This window comes from Pseudophryne corroboree, chromosome 1 (assembly GCF_028390025.1).
Source record: "Pseudophryne corroboree isolate aPseCor3 chromosome 1, aPseCor3.hap2, whole genome shotgun sequence".
NCBI classification, from domain to species: domain Eukaryota; kingdom Metazoa; phylum Chordata; class Amphibia; order Anura; family Myobatrachidae; genus Pseudophryne; species Pseudophryne corroboree.
The window spans coordinates 781,089,234-781,113,336 of NC_086444.1; the positions used below are offsets into that span (position 1 = coordinate 781,089,234).

At 45.2% G+C, this 24,103-nt stretch overlaps 1 protein-coding gene across 2 annotated transcripts in view; it reads right to left on the minus strand.

Annotated features, from left to right (window-relative positions):
- Positions 1-476: 476 nt before the first annotated feature.
- The window catches only part of LOC134910209 (alcohol dehydrogenase 1-like), an 84,335-nt gene continuing 60,708 nt past the window's right edge, over positions 477-24,103 (minus strand). For both annotated transcript variants that reach the window (XM_063917980.1, XM_063917990.1), the window contains 4 exons: positions 23,140-23,400; positions 19,384-19,519; positions 4,511-4,649; positions 477-2,229 (listed from right to left, as the gene is read on the minus strand). In XM_063917980.1, the coding sequence (XP_063774050.1) occupies positions 2,205-2,229; positions 4,511-4,649; positions 19,384-19,519; positions 23,140-23,400 (561 nt within the window). In that variant the 3' untranslated portion in view covers positions 477-2,204. The remainder of the gene's footprint in view (positions 2,230-4,510; positions 4,650-19,383; positions 19,520-23,139; positions 23,401-24,103) is intronic.

The following is a 24,103-nucleotide window of genomic DNA, read 5'->3' on the forward strand; positions in this document are numbered from 1 at the left end:
TCCATAGATAGAATTTTTTTCATTAGTTTACATAGCGTGTGGATCATTGAGTCAACAGTCACTAGGTCAACATGTACTAGGTCGACACAGGAAAAAGGTGAACATGGACTGAAGGTCGACATAAAAAGGGTCGACACAGAAAAAGGTCGACAAGAGTTTTTTTTACTGTTTTTGGTGTCTATTACTCCATATAATCAGTGGGAACCTCAGTTAGCGCACAGCGTCCCCTAGCATGGCTCGCTTCACTCATTACTAGGTTACTATTCCCAATCGTAGTCCGTGTGGATCATAAAGAATTAAAAATAAAAAATAAAGTAAAAAGTGAAAAACTTATGTCGACCTTTTCCTATGTCGACCTTTGTCATGTCGCCCTACTGTTAATGTCAACCTTTGAACCATGTTGACCTAACGCATGTCGACCAACAGTGGTTGACCTATTGACCTAACAACCGTTTTAGTAACAATAATCACAATAAAACAGTAAAACATGTTTATTCATTGAAAAAGCTGTGAAGGAATTGAGCAACAGTGATTCATTATTAGCTTTAAGTGTCCAGGTGAGATACATTTTCAGGCTGAACATTCATTACTAACAGATTGTACAAACTGAGGGGGTAATTCAAAGTTGAACGTAGACAGGGTCGGACTGGCCCACAGGGTAACAGGAGAAACCACCGGTGGACCCCACTACCTGTGGGCTCTCCTCCTTCTCTAGGGATCAGGTTCCACACTCTATCCTAGTGCACTTGAATTATGCATTATACATATGTTACATTATACTTCAAAAGAATTAGTTTTTTTTATACATTTACCAAGGGGCACAGAACATGTACTCTGTAATGGTTAGCCAAACCTCTGTGGTGGCTGGCCATTCTCCCACTGGAGCCTGGCCACACCCTTAAGCATGGGCCCCTACAACAGCAACCCCCCCGATGGGCCCTTCATGCCCCAGTCCGACACTGATTGTAGATGTGCTAAATTTAGCACATCTACGATCAGTTACTCTGAAATGCGGGGGGGGGGACGCCCAGCACAGGGCTAGTCTGCCTTGCATGTCAGGCCCTACCCCCCCTCCCCTCTCCCGCACAGGTACAAAGGTATTGCATGGAAGTGATGCTTTTGTACCTGACAAGTAGCTCCCTGCAAGCGCAGCTCCTGCCCCCGCCCCTTTTGTCACTAATAGCTATACAGCATCCATGAACTTTACTTGATAGCTCTTTGTTTTTCAGTCACACTGTCCCTTATTAAATTTTGGGATACTAATGTGCCCAGGATCGAACTCATTGCCTATGAAATTACAGTCAGACACTCTATTCATTAAGCTATCTGCCCTTACATGGAAACTAGAGAATTCAAAGCTGTAGAGTTTTAACTATTTGAAGCTTACCTTGTACTTTGTGAAGGGGTGGTCAGCATTACGGCAGGGCAGATCTATGTAGTGTGTGGCTGAAAGGGATTGGATGTGTGGCTGCACACTGCATAGATCTGCTCAAATATGGTGCTGGTTATTTTTTTACGGGGTACGGGTAGCTTCATATAGTTAGAAATCTCATTGTTTTTATGCAGGATCAAGTGGCTCAATGGGAGGGGTGTTTGACTGGGAAGCAGCAGGTTGTGGGTTTGAGTCCTGGGTGTGGCAGTATATTGAAATGTGTTATTTTATGAGGGGTATTTGTGTCTAAATACATTTTACTAAAGTGTTCTATAAATGTGTGCGTATGATATGTAGATATATATATTAGATATATATATATAAAACCCGTCCACCGGTAAAGTGGCCCCAACCCATATATGACATGCTCCTTATGAAGGGGGTGGGGTGGCGCCAATTCTCTTTCTGGCACAGGGCCCCAAAAACTCTAGTTACGGCTCTGGTACACATGGCTACTTTACAGAAGCTCAGGACAAGAGGTACTGTACAGCATTTTCTTTCCTCAGCTTCTGTTAAACACCTTTTTGTGCTTTGTGAACATGTGTGGCTATTTGCCTGCTCGATAAAAAGAAGTGTAAGGAAGCAGATAAAAGGATCAGCTAAACCTGTGAAAGAACCATTAAAAGTAAATGCTTCAGAATTGTGTAGGATACATTCAAGCAAAAATTTACATAGACCTTTCATTATTAGAAATTAGTAAAAGTATAATGTATTGATTAATGAATATCATATTTAAGACATCAAGAAGAGTTCGTCATCAGAACCAAGTTCTTCAAAAAGTCAGCACCGAACGGATACTGGAGAGAAAACACAGTGATACTGCACATTAATAAATAATCTTAGCAGTCCATTTATTATTGACTGTTAAGGATTACTATTATATAAACAAATAATTCAGCAAAGTTTTGTCAAAGGCAAGAAACACTTATGGGGCCCACACACGGTGCTATTTGTGCTAGGTGCAATTTGAGCCTTAACAATCTGTGCTATGCGATTTGGATTAAGTGGGATATGCTATTTGAATGACATGCTATTTGAACTACATCTGATTTTGAATACATTACAATGTACTATGGGGCTAATTCAGTAAGGATAGCAAATTCTGCTAATCAGCAGAATTTGCTATCCTTTTGCACGCATGCTGGGGGCCGCCCAGCGCTGGGCAAGGCCGCCCAGCATGCTGACCGGCGCCTCCCCCCCTGCTACAAGCAGAAATTGTGTTCGCCTCACAATTTCTGCTTGTTAGCAGAAACTAAGATTGACTCCTGCCGGCGCAGCTTAGCTGCTGCCGCAGGAGTCCCGGCGCCATTTTCCCTGTCACGACGGCTGCATGTGATGTCACACGGCCACCGCGGCCGCATCCCTGACATACCCCCATTTGCGCCGCAAAAAACACCATTCAGGTTGCCCCGCCCCCGCAATGCTCTGTTTCCTCCCTGAAAACGGAGCGTTGCCACCCCCCTCCCGCCCCACGACCGCCTCTGCCTGATTGACAGGCAGAGGTGGTCGCATTTTCTGCGGCCCCCCTGCAGAAAATGTGGACGCATGCACCACCCCCGCAAAAATTACGTACGAATCGCGACTTGCGATCCTTACTGAATTTGCCCCTATGTGTGCCGTAGTACAAAAATACCTGCCTGCACATACTATTTTGCCTTGAGATATGGACTAGATGGGAGCGCGCATTGCATCTCAAAGGACGTATTGTGCTTTTTTAACTAGATGCGATGCTATTTGAACTAAAAAGATCAAATAGCATGCAAGAATCGCACCATATGTGGGCCCCCTAAAGGCTATCTTTCGAGCTGGACATAAGTCTAACTCTAAGAGGGATATTTATTGGTTCCGGTATGAATGGTCGACCATGTTATGGCCGACAGTCATTAGGTCTACCACTATTGGTCGACATTTGCATGGTCGAATTGGACAACTGGTCGACACATGAAAATGGTCGACACATGAAAGGTTGATGCATGAAAAGGTCGACATGAGTTTTTTTACTCTTTTTTTGGTGTCGTTTTCTACGTCACCTCGGATGGCTCGCTTCGCTCGCCATGCATCGGGCAAGGTTACCATTCCCAATCGTAGTCCACGTGGATCGAAAAGTATGGAAAAGTTCCCCAAAAGATTTTTTTTAAAAAAACTCATGTCGACCTTTTCATGTGTCGACCTTTCCATGTGTCGACCATTTTCATGTGTCGACCATGTGTCCATGTTGAACATGTCAATGTCGACCAACAGTGGTTGACCTAATGACTGTCGACCATAACATGGTCGACCATCCAAACGGATACCATATTTATTAAAGCTTGGAAAGAGATAAAATTGTGTGAGATAAAGTACCAGCCAATCAGCTCTGTCATTTTTCAAACACAGCCTGTAACAAGTAAGGTAGAGGCTGATTAGCTAATACTTTATCTCCCAATTTTGTATCTATCTCCATGCTTAGATAACTACCCCCCTAAGCAGCAAAATGCTGTGTGTTTTATTGCACATTGGGGATTATGAATGAAGATCACTTGGTCACCAGCCAGCACCTGTTGCCTGTTACCAGCATATCTGATACTCATTCACTGATACTGCTTTCAGATCGCAAATGCCGGGTCGCACCTGGGAATTGGAAACGGGTCCTTCCCGGATACAACCTGGCATTGGACCCTGAGAACTGGCTTCCCGACCCAGCAATTTGCCTGCTCAGGTTGACAACGGGAGCAGGGACCGTGGTGGCAAAGGCAGTGGGTGCAGAGGTGGTGCTGGGAGATGAGATCATCTCTTCACCGCCTCTCCCTATCCTGTGAACAGGTTCTGGGTTTCATCGACCCGGGTAACCCGTTTACACTGCACGTGACCCGGTAATAACACGGGAATAACCCTTCTTAATTCTGGGGTTGAATTACTGGGTCAGGCGACCCGGGAATTCGGGAGTGACCTTTTCACAGCGCACAGCGACCCGCGCCAACCGGGCAATATACTGTGTCAAAACTGGGTTATTTGTGCGGTCTGAAATGAATATGACTAGGTATTTTTAGAATCAAAAGATCATGCAATGTACAATTCCAGAATAGACATGTCACATACCTCTTTCCCTTACGCAGAAGTTCAAATCCTTCATTGATTTGGTCAAATGGCAAGTTATGTGTTATAAGCTCATTAAATTCAAATTTCTTGTTTAAATAATCATCCACCAGTTTTGGTACATCATCTTTGCTCTTCCAGCCTGTAAAAACAAGGCATATAAAGGAAAGTAAGGAGTATGTATATCAAGTTATTACTGTCAAAATCTTCTCGCTATATTAGGATTTACAGAAATAAAAAGTACACTTTTATGGCTGCATATAATTATCAATATTTGCCTCTACTGCGGTGGTATTCAACCTCTACCCTCAGGTTTTACCAACAGGTCATGTTTTGAGGATTTCTGTCTGAGGAAGTGTGGCACCCCACCAAAAGAACCTTCTCCCCTTGTACATTTACTGTGGAGTGCCTTATTTATATTTATACTGTATCGAATATATATATATATATATATATATATATATATATTCCATAGACAAAAAACCTTACGGATCCAGATGTCCCATTAAGGCTTCTTAGACATGATCGAAATTTCAGAAACCTGTTGTAACTCTTCGACTCAAACTCCAAAAAGCAATGAAATTCCGATCAATAAGGCTGACGCCTTAATGGACGTGTTCCTTGCGCAATACAGATATGGTATGCCATCACAGCCTGTGGGTAAGTGCAGATTCAGCACTCTCACAGAGTGAGATTGCTGTCACTCACACAATGGTGGAGCTGCTAATTCACAGATTTGTGTGCTCATTGGAATACACACATGCAGTCTATGCAACTGAAGGTCTGAGCGGAAGACAAAGCTGCTCGGATGAGGTAAGAGTGTTGTTGATTGGAGGGAGGAGACAGAGCAGTGTGGATGGGGAAACAAAAGTGTGTGGATAGAGGGAAGACTAAGCAGCACTGATGGGGGGACAATGAAACACGGGATAACTCAGACTGCAGCGGCAGCGATCGCAGTCTAAATTAGTTTGTGGGGTGCGCATGCGCAATGGCCGCACTGTGCGTGTGTACCCTGGGAGCCCAGAGAGATGCTATCAGCATCTCACTGGCTGCGATCGCCCTGCCTGATCGACAGGCAGAGGCAGTTGCAGGGAAGGAGGGGGGCGTACCAACGGCGTTAGAACGCCATTGGCAGGGCATGGTCAGCACAACGGAGGCGTTTATGGACCATTGGGGGGGGCAGGCTGTGGCGGCTATCCCCATGCCAAGAGCGCAGGAGCTGCTACCCGTGGGGGGGGGGCTGACATGTGGGGCAAATTAGCCCTGTGCTGGGCGTCCCCCCGCATGTTCGAGTAAATGATCACAGATGTGCTAAATTTAGCACATCTACGATCAACACTGAATTACCCCCACAGATGGGGGGAGGTAAGACAGAGTGAAACACATGGGGGAAAGACAGTGGCACAGATGGGGGAAAGACAGTGGCACAGATGGTGGGGAGACAGAGCTGTGTGGATGGGTGGACAGTGCCGTGTGGATGAGGGGGAAAGAGCAGCACAGATGTGGGAGGGGTAAGAGCAGTACAGGTGGAAAGAAACTGCATGGATGAGGAAGGCAGAGCAGCATGGATGAAGGGAATACAGTCCCAACATTGGAGGGGATAAGTATTTTTACCTTCCCTTTTGGCAAGGCAGCTAGGCCTAATCCTTGGGTGGGTTGGATAGGGCAACCCCCCCCCCAATAGTGACCCACAATATTTACCTTCAGGATGTCAGCTACATGAATGGGGTAAGAGTGGTTTGGATAGGAGGTAGATTAAGCAGCAAGTATGGGAAGGGAGACAAAGTGGTGTGGATGAGGGCAACGAAGCAGATGGGTTGAAAACACTGGCACGGATGGGTAGAAAGCTGGTGCAGATGGGAGAGAAGACAGTGTGCCATGTATTGGAGGAGGCAGAGTGACGTTGAAGAGGGAAACACTGAGCAGCACAGAGAGAAGGAAACGGTGGTACAGACAAGGCACAGGTGGGGAAAGACAGATGGTGCAGATAAGTTAGTACAGACTAGCACAGATGGGAGAACACAGCAGTTGGGATTGGGGAAAATAGAGCAGCATGGGAGTGTATAGGAGAAGTAAGTGTAGATGCATAGACCGTAGATGGGGTATTATAGTTTTAGCAATTAACCAAGATGTTTGAGGGAGCGAAATGTGTATACTAAATGAGATGGATGTACGGAGTGAGAAGGCTGTTGTAACAAGGTGGGATTGTTGTGGTGACCGAATGGGATGGTTGTGGGCACTGTGTGGGATGGGAGCACCACATAACTGCTCAGACCTTCAGTTGGATAGACTGCAAGGCGTCAGCCTTAATGATCGGAATTTCATTGCTTTTTGGAGTTTGAGTCGAAGAGTTACAACAGGTTTCTGAAATTTCGATCATGTCTAAGAAGCCTTAATGGGACATGTGAAACCATAAGGTTTTTTGTCTATGGAATTTCATAGCTTTTTTTCAATTTATTTTTTTAAATTCAGAAATGTAAAAATTTCATTGTAAGAATAAAGATTTGATTTTTTAAATGTTTAATGAAAATGTTCGTATAACGTCACTGTTCTGTGCAAAATGCAAAAATAATTTTATTTACCACACAGAATTGTTATACTTTTAACTTTGGTCAAAATACTTTGCTGCCTTTGCGGATGATGCAGGGAGGGGGTAGGCAGCAGCAGCAGCCTGTGACTGAGGCTGGAGGCATGTGTGAAATGCACATGTACGTGTGAGGTGCCATGTGTGTACGTGTGTGTGTCAGGTGCCGTGCTTATATATATATATATATATGTGTGTGTGTGTGTCAGGTGCTGCATGTATATGTGTGCGTGTGTGTGTCAGGTGCTGCGTGTATATGTGTGCGTGTGTGTGTCAGGTGCTGCGTGTTTATGTGTGTATGTGTCAGGTGCTGCGTGTTTATGTGTGTGTCAGGTGCTGCGTGTTTATGTGTGTGTGTGTGTGTGTGTGTGTCAGGTGCTGTGTGTTTATGTGTGTGTGTGTCAGGTGCTGCGTGTTTATGTGTGTCAGGTGCTGCGTGTTTATGTGTGTGTGTCAGGTGCCGTGCGTGTATGTACACATGTGTGCCAGGTGCCGCGCGTGTACGTACACGTGTGAGTCAGGAGTTGCGCGTGTAAGTACACGTGTGTGTGAGTCAGGTGTCACGCGTGTACATACACGTGTGTGTCATGTGTCGCGGGTGTACATACACGTGTGTGTCAGGTGTCGCGGGTGTACGTACACGTGTGTGTCAGTTGTCGCGCGTACACGTGTGTGTGTCAGGTGTCACGCGTGTACGTACATGTGTGTGTCAAGTGTCGCGCATGTACGGACACGTGTGTGTCAAGTGTCGCGCATGTACGGACACGTGTGTGTGTCAGGTGTCGCGCATGGACGGACACGTGTGTGTGTGTCAGGTGTCGCGCGTACACGTGTGTATGTCAGGTGTCGCGCATACACGTGTGTGTGTCAGGTGTCACGCGTACACGTGTGTGTGTCAGGTGTCGCGTGTGTACGTACACGTGCATGTCATGTGTCGCGCGTCTACGTACACGAGCATGTGTCAGGTGTTGCGCGTGTACATACACGTGTGTGTGTTTCAGGTGGCGCGCGTGTACGTACACGTGTGTGTGTTTCAGGTGGCGCGTATGTACGTACACGTGTGTGTGTTTCAGGTGTCGCACATGTACGTACACGTGTGTGTGTTTCAGGTGTCGCACGTGCACGTGTGTGTGTTTCAGGTGTCGCGCGTGTACGTACACGTGTGTGTGTGTCAAGTGTCGCACGTGTACATACACGTGTGTGCGTCAGGTGTCGCATGTGTATGTACACGTGTGTGTGTGTCACGTGTCGCGCGTGTACGTACACGTGTGTGTCAGGTGTCGCGCGTGTGCGCGTCAGATGTTGCGCATGTACGTACATGTGTGTGCACGTGTCAGGTGTCGCGCGTGTACGTACTCGTGAGTAAGGTGTCGCACGTGTACATACACGGGTGTGTCCGTCAGGTGTTGCGTGTACACGTGTGTGTGGGCATCAGGTGTCGCACGTACACATGTGTGTGTGCGTCAGTTGTCGCACATGTACGTACACGTGTGTGTCAGTTATGTGAGGTGTCTCGTGTTTGTGTCAGGTGCCGCGAGTGTATATGTGTGTTAAATGCTACATGCATGTATATGTGTGTGCCAAGTACTGCATGTGTATATTAGTGTGTCTTATGCTGTGCCTCTATATGTGTGTGTCTGGTGCTGTGTGTGTATGCATCAGTTGCCGCGCGTGTGTGTGTCAGGTGTTGTGCGTGTATATATGTGTGTATAAGGTGTTGCGCGTGCATATCCGTGTGAGTGTCAGGTGCTGCGTGTGTATATGTATGTGTGTCAGGTGCTGAGTGTGTAAATGTATGTGTGTCAGGTGCTGTGCGTGTATATGTGTGTGTGTGTGTGTCAGGTGCTGCGCGTGTATACGTGTATGTCAGGTGGTGCGTGTGTATACGTGTGTGTCAGGTGGTGTGTGCGTATACGTGTGTGTCAGGTGCTGTGTGAGTGGCAGGTGCTGCGTGTGTATATGTGGTGAGTGGCAGGTGCTTTGCGTGTATATGTGTGTGTGTGAGGTGCTGCGAGTATATGTGTGTTAGGTGCTGTGAGTGTATATGAGTATGTGTGTCAGGTGCTGTGTGTGTTAAATGTCACATGTATATAGGTGTATCAGGTGCAGCCTGTCTATGTGTGTGTCAGGCGCTGCATGTTTATATTAGTGTGTCAGCTGTTGCGCATGTGTGTGTGTCAGATGTTGCGTGTGTATATGTGTGTGTCAGGTGTTGCACGTATACAGTATGTGTGTGTGTGTGTGTGTGTCAAGTGCAGCGCATGTATGCGTGTGTGTCAGGTGTTGCATGTGTATATGTGTGTGTTAGGTGCTGCGCGTGTATATGAGTGTGTGTCAGGTGCTGCGAGTGTATATGCGTGTGTCAGGTGCTGCGAGTGTATATGTGTGTGTTAGGTTCTGTGCGTGTTAAATGCCGTGTGTGTGTGTGTGTGTGTGTGTGTCAGTTGCTGCATGTGTATATTAGTGTGTATGATGTTGTGCTTGTGTGCATAAGTGAGTCAGGTGCTGCCTGTGTGTGTGTCAGGTGTTGCACGTGTATATGAGTGTCAGGTGCTGCTTGTGTGTTAAAGCTTTTGCAATGACATACACATTGGTAAATTCAGGGCTATGCATTGTAGATTAAGGCCTAACAGAATGCTTTCAAATTTTCTTTCTGGTGTCTTGAGTGTGGGAGAACGGGGTGGGGGTGTTTCCGTGCACACAGCACGGGGAGAGGAGTGGGGGATCCAGGCACACAGCAGGAGGGGGGGTTGGAGCCGGGAACACAGCACAGGGGGGGGGGAGCCAGGCACACAGCACGGGGGAGGGGAGTGGGGGAGCCAGCACAAAGAAGGGGGTGGGGGGTGGGCCAGGCACACAGAACAAGGGTGGGCGGGGGAACCAGGCACACAGAACATTGTGGGGTGCGGGGGTGGGTGCGGAGAAGCCAAGAACACACAACGGGGGTGGGTGATGGTGAGCTAGGCACACAGCACAGGGGGGGAGGAGCGGGGGAGCCAGGCACACAGAACGGAGGGAGGAGAGGGGGAGCTGGGCACACAGAATGGGGGGTGGGGAGCCGGGTACACAGAACGGGGGGGAGAGCTGGGCACACAGCGGGGAAAGGGGAAACCGGGCACACAGCGGAAGGGGGGGGGACGGGGGGGTGAGCCAGGCACACATAATCACATAATGGGGGGGGGGGGTCCTGGCACACAGCACAGGGGGAGGAGCTGGGGAGCCAGGCACACAGCACGGGGGGGGGGAGTGGGGTTGCCGGGCACACAGCAGGGGGGGGCGGGCACACAGCACAGGGGGGAGGAACGGGGGAGATGAGCACACAGCGGGAGAGGGGGCAGGCACACAGCAGGGGGGGGGCGTGCACACAGCGAGAGTGAAGGGGAGGGGAGCCAGGCACACAGCGGGAGGGGAGAGTAGGGGAGTCGGGCACACAGCGGGAGCGGGGAGCTGGGGAGCTATGAGAAATACAAATTAATTTTGTGGGTGTAGAAAAACCCAGACCTCACCAAAAGAAAAGAAATTCCTTTGTTTGGAGCACTCTTTTTTATGATATGTATGAATTAGTGGATAATTTATTTTGATTAAAACATAACTTTTATTATTAAGTACTTGAATAAAAAATGAAAGGGGTATACTATGAATATCATTTGGTGAATCACCGTATAAACAGTGGTAAAAATCTATAAATGGGAGCAAATACTGTCGTCTTGAAATTATGTATTTTGCTCAAAGAATAATAAAAAGGCAATGATAGTAATCTATCAAACTTTTAACAAGCAGCAGTAGTGATATATTTTTTAAACACATTTAATCAGACAACTCATTAGTGTTTAGTATTGAAACTTAGATGTCTCATATAAAATCCAAACCAATAATGTGTCTGGATTATAACAGGTGGTATGAATAGTGCTAAATACCTTCTTAGGATGGGCTTCTCCCCATACCTCAATAAGCACTTGTGCATTAAAGATTGGTACCTCTTCCATGGAAATAAATCAGAAATACTATACATGTCTTTGTTTACTGAATAAAGAATACATGGTTGCGATTTGACTATGCTGGGCACGTCATCTGCATTTTTAGTTCATATGTATCCTTTTTGTGTGTTCTTAAGCATGATCCTGACACATTAGTAATTTGTATCCAATTGTGTGTGTAACAGATACAGGTGCCTAGGCAGCCACCTTTTATTTTGGACCAAATTCTAGTCACCATTCAGCAAACCACGAGAACCAATCAACACATAAGCATGTTTTGATAAAGGTATCAATATACATTACAGATCCTATACATCTAGGCAACTGTCTGTATTCCGGAATCACATTGATGCATATAGGGTTGAATGACAAAGATTATGCAGTAATATAACATGGACAGTGAAGAGAACAAAAATTATGTTGTAATATAACATGGACAATGAAGAAAACAAATGTAGACACTCTAGTAAACAAATCCCATCTGCTGTCTGACCTCATCCATGAGCGGAGGAAAGATGAGAGTAGGACTGTCGACTGTGCCGTGGAGGTGAAAAAGAAAGGAACACTGGCTAGGGACCCCGTCGTAGTGTTAGATGGGCCCTGGTGCTTATAAGGCCTTGCAGGGTCTAAATGCGCCACTAGGGCCTGAGCCAGAGTCCGAAATAAAAAAGGAAAACAGAAAAAAAGGGAAAAAAAGGAAAAAAGGGGATCAAATTAAATTGATTTGATGATGCTATCAATTTGTATAATATGAGAGATGAGATCAATATATCTCTCTGTGGGTAGTCCCTGGCATATAATCCCCAGGGCAAAAAAAGGAAAGGAAAAGTGTGGAACACACATATAATAATGCCACCTTAACCTTAGAGAAAGATTTTGATTTATCCTGCAATTGCCCACACCAAAATTACTCTTAATAGATAATGTTGCTATAGAGAATGATTATAGTGTATATCTTTGTGAGCACAGACTAAATGATATCTCAGGTATTAATATATGCACATTGGTTGGACTTTGCTCATTGCCATACTGCTCATAGAGGTTGATACCTATTATAGTAGCAGACATACAAAAACAATACCTATCAAATATGAGACTGAGATAAAGCAGTAGGCACTCCAGTTCACTGATCCCATCTGCTGTCTGACCTCATCAAATGAGCGGAGGACAGATGAGAGTAGGATCGTGGGCTGTGCCGTAGAATACAAGAAAAGACGGATGGCAACTTGAGAAGCCGTAAGTGGTGTTAGGCAGACCCTGGTGCTGATTGCCTTGCAGGGTTCGGATGCGCCACCGGAAACCAAGTGTCCGTCCGTGGAGGGGAAGAGAAAGGGGGGGAGAAGGTATGGGGAGTACCGGGTTGTTATATCCAAAAAGCGGGTCGCTGTATGTCACAGCTGCTGACCGCGATATCCCCGGATTCAGTCGATCCAAGCCGCTCGATCACTATGAATTGCTGCTGCTAATCACGGCTCCCCCTGCAGTGAGGAGTCCGTGCGTAAGGCCGTTATTGGACGTACGTTTCACCACCTTGGCTTGCTCACCTGGCAGCCTATAGTGGTGTTCAGATGGTACATTTAAAAAGGAATCGTTAGCCAATAGCTTTTCTGAGATCCTAATTACCTAATTATGGCGTGGATTAGCCCTGCTGTTCTATCCATTAAATAGCGCATATTCTATCAAACTCCAAAGGCAAGTGTTATAACAAATCATCATCTCAGAGATAGATGTAGGATTACCATTGTACACAAAAAATATTCGTACAAAACAACATAGATAAATCATGATGAAATCCTTTTAGTGGCACTAAATAAATGTTATATATTATTATTATTATTAGATCATAAAAATCAAGCAATTGCTCAATTAGTGAACAAACTTTAATTAATCAATCAAATAATATATGCTAAATTAGAAAGAAAACATCAAAACAGAGAACAAAAACCTAAACTGAATTAAAAATGATCAAAAATGAGATGATAATAATAAAGATAAAATAAATATAAGATAGAATTTTGATTATAGAATTAGAAATTAAAAATGGTTAATTAAAAAAATTATTAATTAATAATTAACAATTAACAATGAGGAGGATGGTGGGAATATTGGGATGATAAATTAATAATAATAGTAATAATGATAGCAAAAATATTAGTGTATGTATAAAAATGTGAAAAATAAATAAAAGTAACGCATTATTGGGAAAGAAGGTACCTAAAACATCTGTAAATTATTACAGTGCCCTAAAAGGGTCCCTACCTATTATTATAACTGTGGGATATAAACTAATATATGAAATTTGTGAAAAATGGGCAATATTTAAGTGTAGGTATAAAACAAAAAAGGGGGCGTGTGTGTGAGAGATAATAAATGGTGACATCTTGAAAAGAAAAATAGATTTGTCATGAGTGCTAGGTGTCAATTATAGATATGTAGAAGAAATGTGTGGTGATGTGACTACAAAGGTTTAAGTCCTATATGTGAGTCGACTGATTGCTGACCAGGCAGACATGGTTTAAGCCTAGCATGTGTAACAAAGTGAAAGTGAAAATATGTTGGTGAGGTGATTAAAATAACGACACTAGAAAAACTTATACAAACGTGAATAAAAACCAGGTCTGAGATAGTAAATGTAATGGGAGTGTCACTACAATTGATTGTGTTAGAAGAATGTACTGGGTTCCTATTGAGAAAAAATAAATAAAAAGAAAGAAAGAAAAAAGGAAAAAGGGAGAAAAATAAAATTAGAAATATAGTGATGATTACAAACTATTAATATACACTAGTACTTAATTAACTGCTACAATAATTGTGTAAAAATGATCTAAGGGAAATGAACCTGATACATAGGATATAATGAAAGTATGTATCAAAAAACAAAAAACAAGGGTAGTGAAATAAAATTGAGGATGAAAATATCATTACGGATCTAGGAAAAATGTCTCAGCTCCACATGGATGTAATCATAAAAACACTGTGTAATTTATATGTTCATTAAGTCCACATGGAGCTAGGCTTCCCAGTAAGTAGGTCCACTGGCTCTCTTTTTTGAGTAATTCCTGCATTGCGTCACCCCCCCCTGATTCCAAGTTTCACCTTTTCCAAGCCAAAGGCTTGCATCCGATGGGTGTTATCATTATGATGGAGATGAAAGTGTCTACCCACCGTTGTTATTTGTCGGAAATTCTGCATGTCTCTGTCCACATTTCGAATAGTTCCTGCATGTTCCAATACCCGCTGTTTGAGCATACGTGTGGTTATTCCCACGTATCTTTTACCACATAAGCACTGTATGCAGTACACCACATTAGTTGTTTTGCAGTTAAAGTAATCAGAAATCCTATGTTGATTACCAAATTTGTCTGTAATCTCTTGTATTGGCCGCATGTAATCACAAGCCCTACAGGTCCCACATGGGTATGTGCCTCTTACTGAGGGAGAGACGGAGGGGTGTCGTTGGTAATGACTTTGTACCCAGTGATCCTTTAAGTTAGGTGACCTTCTCCAGCTCATCGAGACCTTGTCTCCCAGACTAATTGCTAAGTCTGGGTCAGACAACAGAACATGCCAGTGTTTTTGAATGCCTTCTTTGAGTTGTCTCCACTCCTGGCAAAAATCTCCCACAAATCTCAATTCTTCTTGATCCTTCACTTTCTTTTCTTGGAAGATAAGTGAGTTCCTATCTGTTTTCAGTAGAGAATTGCGTGCCTTTTAAATGGACCTGTTGCTATAGCCCCATTCCTTAAGGTGGACGGTCACCTCCTCACTTTTGTGTCGGTAAGTTGCCTCATCCGAACAATTCCTTTTTAGCCTTAGGAACTCTCCTTTGGGTATGTTCGCTATGGTGGGAGGGAAATGTGAGCTTGAATTATGGAGAATGCTGTTTGTGGCAGTCTCCTTTCGATGTAACTCTGTAGCCAGCATATTCCCTCCATCTCTATAGATTTTTAGATCAAGAAACGAGATTTCCTGGCTGCTGTGATTCATTGTTAATCTCAAATTGAGGTTACTGTTGTTCAGATCTGTAAGGAACTCAAAGAGTTCACATTCAGAACCATCCCAGATGATGAGAACATCATCTATATAGCGCAGCCAGGCGATGATGTGCTGTGTATGTTGGTCATTCTTGTCGGAAAAGACATGTTCTCTTTCCCACCACCCCAGGAAGAGATTGGCATACGTGGGCACACAAGCCGCCCCCATAGCCGACCCTCTTATCTGGAGGTAGTAGCGATCATTGAAGACAAAATAATTTTTATGCAACACAAATTTTAATAATTTCAACAGAAAAGATTGTTACTGGCCGCGGCTGGCTTCGGTGCACTATGAGTCACTACATCATCATTACTATAACGGGGAATGCCGGCGGCTGCGTGTCCCTCTGTGCACCTTCTCTCCCCGCTCCACTCCTCAAGTCTGAAAGCTGCCGCTGTGTGCCTGTAATTGAGAATGCTGGCGGCTGCGGGTCCCGTCCTTATGGTGAGCCTAGTGCCTCAGGCTCAACAGTGCGGCAATCTACCGAGGGCACTGGGCTTGCTTCAAAGTCGGCCATATTTGTACACCTATATGAAGCTTCTCTGCATACACCCCCTGCTGGCGGCCACTGCGCAGCCACAACAAATTGAAAAGCCCTATCTTTATAATGGGGCATATTTTACTTAATTAAAAAAAACTATAACTTTCTGAAAAACCACAACCCCAAAAGGCACTACACTGGGACAAGATCTATCTAATAAAACAAACCCCAAGTCTTAATTCGTCCTCTATCCTGAGTTATGCCTTCCCAAAAAAAATCTCATTCACTATATGGGAAAACGATGTCAAAAAGCCAACCAGGAAGTCGCAGAAAAAAACTGACAGTTAAAATTTTAGGTTACTCCCAATTCCTCATTTTTTATTATTTTGCCATGAAATTTGGCATGCAGCAGCGGGTGACGATTCTACGCGTCCATGCCAAATTTCAGCTCAGTACGTCTATTCACTTTTGAGGTGGAGCCCCTCAAACACCATGCCCCATCTCAGAAGTTCCCTATGGGAGAATTCAGTTTGTTCGATTCAGCCTTAATATAAGGGCACGACCGTGCCCTTATAATACTCTGTATGTATTATACCTGATCTATTGTAATAGTATATATACAGTAGATATAAATGCATAAGATGCCCTGTATGTTAGGCCCCTTATACATTGGTGACAGTGGGGTATGTTGTCAGCCATCCTGTGGCCACAACGTGTATTGGTGGCAGTGTATAATAAGCGACTAAGCACCCAGTGAAGCCAGCACATGTGGAGAATGTGGCACCCCATCGTAGCTGCCACGAGCTGTAGTGTGAATTTTGTGCCCCTCTTCCTGCTGAATGCAGCCTTGACTGGACACTATTAAACTTACAGCAGGGATAGGGCTACCTGTGCCTTGATTGCTGTCTGGCATGGGGACACTGACCAATAAGCAACATGCGTATTGATCCTAGAGAGAGAGAGACAGCTTGTGGAGTGGCAGTTGCAGCCATCTTCAGAGACAGTTGGCATTTGGCTGGTGTGTGACGAGTGCTGTACAGCTTATGTAAAGCCAGTTTTGATTCTCGTGACTGGAGCTCATCATTGTAGCAGCCAATCAGTAATACCAGCCTCCTGTGGGGATCCCACTGCTTCCAATGGGGAGGAGACACAGAGATAAGGGGAGGAGACACAGAGAGAGAAGGGAGAGACACACAGAGAGAAGGGGAGAAAGAGAAAGAAAGAAAGAAGGGGGAAGATACAGAGAGAGAGAGAGAGAGAGGAGGAGAGAGGTGATAGAGACAGGTGGGTGGGGGGTAGATGAGAGAGAAGGAGGGAGACACAGAGAGAGAAACAAAAGGGGGAGACATGGAGGGAGAGAGAGAAGGGGGATACACAGAGGAGATGAAGATTTGGGAGACAGAGAGAAAGGGGGGAAGAAGTGGTAGAGATAGAAAGGGGGTGAGAGAGAGAGGGTAGACAGAGAAGGTGGATACACAGAGAGAGAAGGGGGGATACAGAAAGAGAGAGAAGAGGATACATAGAGAAAGAGGTGGTATGACACACAGGGAGAGAAGGAGGAGACAGAGAGAGAAGGGGGAGAGACAGAGAGAGGGAATGGGGAGACAAAGAGATAGACAGAGGGAGAAAAGGGAGACAAAGAGAGGGGGTGGAAGAGAATGAGAGGGAGAGAAGGAGAGAGAGAGAAGAGAGAAAGGGGTAGGTGGAGAGATAAAGGGGAAACAAAGAAAGAGGGAGGAGGCAAAGAGAAGGGGTAAAGAGAGAGAGAAGGGGAGGAGACACAGAGGGAGAAGAGAGAGACACATAGAGTAGGGGAGACAGAGAGAGAGAAAGAGATAAGGAGGAAGATACAGAAAGAGGGGAGAGAGGAAAGAGAGAGCGGGTGAGGGGCAGAGAGAGAAAGAGAAAGAGGGAGAAGGGGGAGACACAGAAGAGAGGGATAAGTGGGAGACAGAGAGAGAGGGGGAGAAGTGGTAGAGATAGAAAGGGGGAGAGAGGTGATGATAGAGAAGGGGGATACAGAGAGAGAGAGAGAGAAAAGGGGGATACATAGAGAGGAGAGAAAGAGAAGTGGGGAGACACACAGGGAGAGAAGGGGAGACAGAGAGAGAAGGGGGACATAGAGAGAGAGGGGGAGACAGAAATAGAGAGAAGGGGGAGACACACGGATAGAGAAGGGGAAACACACGGAGAGAGAAGGGGAGACACACAGAGAGAGCGAAGGGGGAGACTCACAGAGAGAGCGAAGGGGGAGACTCACAGAGAGAGCGAAGGGGGAGACACACAGTGAAATAAGGGGGAGAAGCACAGTGAAAGAAGGGGTGAAACATAGAAGAGGGGAGACAGAGCGAGAGAGAGAGAGAGCGACTGAGAGAGAAGGGATGAGACAGAGTGAAAGAAGGCAGAGGCAGATGGAGAGAGAAGAGAGGAGACAGAGTGGAAGAAGGGGGAGACAGAGAGAGAGAGAGAGAGAGAGAGAGAGAGAGAGAAGGGTGAGAGAGAGCGAAGAAGGGAGAGAAGGGGTGAGACAGATGGAGAGAGTAAAGTGGGGAGACGCACTGAGAGAAGGGTGCAGACAGAGGAGAGAAAGAGAGAAGGAGGAGACACAGAAAGAGAGAGAAGAGGGAGACCCATTGAGAGAGAGAGAGAGAGAGAAGGGGGATACATTTGTGAGGGAGAAGGGGAAGAGATGGGTGATGAGAATGGGGAAAGAGTGGGAAGAGAGAAAGGGGGATACAGAGAGAGAAGGAGAGAAAGGGGGAGACAGAGAGAGAGAGAAGGGGGTAGATAGAGTGAAAGAAGGGGGAGACACAGAGAGAGAAGGGGGAGACACAGAGAAAGAAAGTGACAGAGAGAGAGAGAGAATGAGAAAATGGGGGAGACAGAGAGGGGTAGACAAAGAGAGAGAGAGAAGGGGGGGACAAAGAAAGGAGGAGAGAGAGAGCGGGGGAGGAGACACACAGAGAAATAGAAAAGGGGGGGACAGAGAAAGAGTTGAGACAGCCATCCCCTAACCCCCCGTACACATGTCACTTCATTAACATGTAAAAGGCATCCCCTAACCCCTCCCTCTTCCTCTCCCTCTCCCTGTAAAGGCAGCACTTTGCACCTTCAATAGCAGTGGGTCCCCATCAGTGGCACTGGCAGCAGCTGGTTCCATCATCAGTGGTGCCGGCAGCAGCGGGTCCCCATCATTTGCACCAGGAGCAGCAGCGGGTCCCTATCATTTGCTCTGGCAGCAGTGGGTCCCCAACAATGGTACCAGCTGCAGCGGGTCCCTGTCATTTGGATCACGCGGCATTGAGTCGTGACAACAGCACACAGCAGCATCCGAGAAGAGGAGGGGGAAGAAACATGAGTGGAGGGGAGTGACGGGACAGCCTCAGCCAGCCTCTTACTGCAGTGCATCCGCACAGAGCTGCAGGGAGGCCATTCAACTGCTGAAGTGTATGTGGCACTAGGTGGGGTGGAGGGAGTAGGCAGGGCTTCGGATGGCCACTGACAGTGGTGACAGAGAAAAATAATAATTCCTGTCACAAATGTCTACCAGCACCATCTGGGCCTATTTTCATGGGGAGCCTGGAGCTGCAGCTTCACCCGCTCCATTGTTAATCTGGCCCTGATGCCAGCATATCCATTCTTGAAGAAGGTTAGAAAAAGCCTGAGTAGATGATCAGCATTCATAAATTTTGCTCAACAATAATATATCATTCACACAGTTCCTCTTTGATAAGTAAGTAAGTAGAGTAATACAGTAGCTGCAATCACATTATCTCACAGAAATAAAATAATTTATTACCTCCAAACACAGCTCCTGCCATGGTTCGTCCAGTGAGCATCAGTAATGGATCAAAAGACATAACAGCATTTGATGGAGCTACTCCAACAATTATTGTTTTTCCAAAGCCGAAGTGAGAAGATAAAAGAGCAGATGTCTAATGAAATGAAAGACAAAAATGAAACAATATCCACCTAGTGTTGGTTAATAACTTGCATGACATTACCAATACATAAGTCAGTGTGTCATGTGGATGAGGTATAGATTATGGTGGTCATTCCGAGTTGTTCGCTCGCTAGCTGCTTTTAGCAGCATTGCAAACGCTAGGCCGCCGCCCTCTGGGAGTGTATCTTAGCTTAGCAGAATAGCGAACGAAAGATTAGCAGAACTGCTACTAAATAATTTCCTGCAGTTTCTGAGTAGCTCCAGACCTACTTCTAGATTGCGATCACCTCAGTCCGTTTAGTTCCTGGTTTGACGTCACAAACATACCCTGCGTTCGGCCAGCCACTCCCCCGTTTCTCCAGACACTCCCGCGTTTTTGCCTGACACGCCTGCGTATTTTAGCACACTCCCGGAAAACGCTCAGTTACCACCTAGAAACACCCCTTTCCTGTCAATCACTCACCGATCAGCAGTGCGACTGAAAAGTGCCGCACGAACACCAGCAAAACTGCTAAGTTTTTAGTTAAATAACTAAGCGCATGCGCATTTAGCAGCAAAACGCAGCATAGCAAAAAATCGGCAACGAGCGAACAACTCGGAATGACCACCCATATGTGGGCTCTGAGTGCTTGTGGCAGCATTTTGTAGGAATATGTAATACTGTATGCTAATTCTAAAGAAAAAATGTCTACTTGTATACTTCTGAACTTAAATAAAATAAGTGTGTGTTTAACTGTTATTAAACACATTAGATTCTATATTATACTGTTCCCGCTGCCTACAGATTGTGCTGTATTCTGTCTGTGGAGACCAGTTGTGTTATTACACCTATTATACAAAAACAAAATCATAGATCGCATACAAGTTGCATTGTGGTATACAGTGCAAAAATTCATCATCAAGAGCACACTACTATACTACTATTAAATAATAAGGCTGATGAATTTCAATTGCACTTTCAGTATATCTCATGTTATTATTATATTTATAGTGTTAATGCCTAATCATTACTTTTATGTATTTCGGGGCAGAAGCAGCCATCAGCTGCCGAGGCATTTACGGTATGCAGGTCATTTTTTGCATGTAGCACATAAACGCTAAGTGTGGGATGACTTGGAGTAATTAGGCAGAGTTCACACACAGTTTCTCCAGGAGAAAAAAAATATAATGCTTTATTGTCAGGATAAACATAAATGAACATAAAATAGCAAACAGCCTAGACAAAGGTACCTCTCCGACAATGCAGTAGACCCTGGCATTGTGTCAGAGTCTACTGCGCATGCACAGGTCTCCAGGAACATGGCGCCTGCACCATGGGGGTCATTCCGAGTTGTTCGCTCGGTAAATTTCTTTGCATCGCAGCGATTTTCCGCTTAGTGCGCATGCGCAATGTTCGCACTGCGACTGCGCCAAGTAAATTTGCTATGCAGTTAGGAATTTTACTCACGGTTTTTTCTTCGTTCAGGTGATCGTAGTGTGATTGACAGGAAGTGGGTGTTTCTGGGCGGAAACTGGCCGTTTTATGGGTGTGTGTGAAAAAACGCTACAGTTTCTGGGAAAAACGCGGGAGTGGCTGGAGAAACGGAGGAGTGTCTGGGCGAACGCTGGGTGTGTTTGTGACGTCAAACCAGGAACGACAATCACTGAACTGATCGCAGATGCCGAGTAAGTTTCGAGTTACTCAGAAACTGCACAGAGATGTCTTATCGCAACATTGCGAATCTTTCGTTCGCAATTTTAAGAAGCTAAGATTCACTCCCAGTAGGCGGCGGCTTAGCGTGTGCAAAGCTGCTAAAAGCAGCTTGCGAGCGATCAACTCGGAATGACCCCCCATGTTCCCAGGGACATCTTTAGTGTGCATGCACAAATTACTGGAAAATTGCTGCAGTGGCCATTTTGCACATGATTTCTGCAGCTCCTGCGTACAGCACTCAGCCGATGGAGTGGTAAGTATAATTAAATGGATGCAGGTTGTGCGATTTGTATGCCCCCATGGACCCAAACGCCTGTGTGCATTGCACACCTTGCCCCCATTATAGATATGCCAGTGAACCTACCCCTGTGTAGGGCATTACCTCACTGCTTTGTCCCTATCTGACAGGGCAGATAGCCGGTAAATGAAAAGTCTCTCTCATGGAGTAACAAGCTCTCATACTCTGCTTCCTGCAGAGTAACACAGACTCCGGCCTGGCTTGGCTGGTGGCCACAGCTTCACAGTTGCAGTTCAGAGGTGTAGGGTTCTCCCTGTCTCATACTGTACAAGCAAGAACCTTGGCTTCCTAGCCACAGGTGGCATCCAAGGGGCCTGGTACTCCAGGTCGACAACAAAAAGGTCGACACACCTTAGGTCGACGCCAATTGGTCGATACACCTTAGGTCGGCATGGACAAAAGATCGACATGGACAAAAGGTCGACATGAACAAGGTCGACATGGAAAAAGGTCGACATGAGTTTTTTATGTTTTTTTGGTGTCGTTTTCTTCATAGAGTGACCGGGAACCCCAATTAGTGCTTCGTTCGCCATGCTTCGGGCATGGTGCCTTCGCTTGGCACAGATTACCATTCCAATCGTAGTCCACGTGGATCATTAAGTATGAAAAAGTTCCAAAAAAGAAAAAAATTGTGAAAAACCCATGTCGACCTTTTTCCATGTCGACCTTGTTCCTGTCGACCTTTTGTCCACGTCGACATAAGATGTGTCGACCAATTGGCGTCGACCTAAGGTGTGTCGACCTTTTTGTTGTCGACCTGGAGTCCGGATACCGCATCCAAGTCCACACTGTTCTCTGACTGCAGTCCCACCTGGACTATCTGACTGCTAGAACCCTAACTGGCTTCTGTCTCTACAGTGCAGCCTCTAGGTGTGTTCACAAGCCACTTTTCTTCTGTGTGGGCAGATCCCTCCAGCCACACATAATCTCACCTGTTTTCCAGCACAATCCCTGCTGATACTGCCACAACTGATATTTATAATTGAACAATGAACTGCCACACTCCCAAATCTAAAGGTCCCCATACATCAGCAATTAATTAGAGAAATATGGTGTTTTTCAAATGATTGTTTAAATAACTCTGTAATGTATGGGATTCACAGACTGCAGATTCCAACCAAAAATTGATTTGGATTGTTAACTCAGTTTTCAACATGTTTAATTTAATAGATCAATTGTAGCTGTAGATTGCTAGTGTACTGTATGGTAACAATCAGTAGATCTGCAGACTGTTTCTAGTAAACTGATGAGCCTTTCAAGATTGGCAGATCTATATTTGCTCTAAATGATCTGCAAATCACTTAAAAAATATATGTAATGTATGGGTACAGATTGGTGGTTTGGGGTAACTTTAAATTGGGGCCACAAAAAAAAATCTGTGTATTGTTTATTTGCAATAAGCATGTCTGCACATTTTAAATTTACCACTTCTTCCCTTCTACAGTACAACAGTGGTTTGCCATGCAGAACAGTTACACATTCCATTTGGGATTTCTCCTAACTGTAAATGTTCAATTTGTATGTATTTTTTTAATTAATACAAATAAACAACACTAGGTATCATAATAAAGATCAGACATAAATAAAGATCAGATTTTAAAATATGTTTTCCTTTACTAACCATCACTGTAGTGTTTCCAATGACCTCAAATGCATAGTCAACTCCATCATTGGTCATCTGTGCCAGGACTTCATGGATGGGAAGTTTGTAGTCTTTTGGGTTAATACATTCAGTGGCTCCGCACTCTTTTGCTTTTGCAAATTTATCACTGTTTAAATCAACTCCAATGATTCGGGAAGCACCTGCTACTTTACATCCAATAACCACAGACAACCCGACTCCCCCTAAACCAAATACAGCACATGTAGAACCAGGCTTCACCTGAAATAGGAATAATATTGTTGAGTTAACATCTAGCATAGGGCTGTTGTTACTTATTTCTGCTAATTTATTTTATAGGAGAATAATACCATCATTTTGTGTTAAGAACAGCAGTGGTAATTTTATGACAGAGCCATGGGTCCTATATACTGAATGGTCATATGTTTGTTTAAGCTCTGTCATGGCTGTAAGTATTTGTGAACCCAGACTAGGTCTGGTTACTGGGTTTGGACTGGAGAGCTAAGGGCAGAATTGGGCAGGCTTCAAGTACGATCTCCTCATGCAGGCATGGCAGTTGGATGAAAAACATAGGAGTTGAGGTGACCAGCTTTTCTGTTACTGATGCACTGGTGGAGTGGACCACCAGTGCAAAGGGTAGCTGGAATGTCACTGGGATCAGGATGTCACTGGGATGAGGAGACCAGTGACTGGATGAATGATGGATGCTCAGGAGCAGGTTAATCAGAATGCTGAGATTGGCTTGACCAGCGAAGCAGGTTTGCAGAACACTGGGATTGGCTTGACCAGCGAAGCAGGTTTTCAAGATGTCGGGATTGGCTTTCCAACAAGGCAGGTTTTCCAGATATTAGGATTGGCTTCCCAACAAGGCAGGATTTCCAGATGTCGGGATTAACTTTCCAACAAGGCAGGTTTTCCAGATGTTGGGGTTGGCTTTCCGACAAGGCAGGTTTTCCAGATGTCA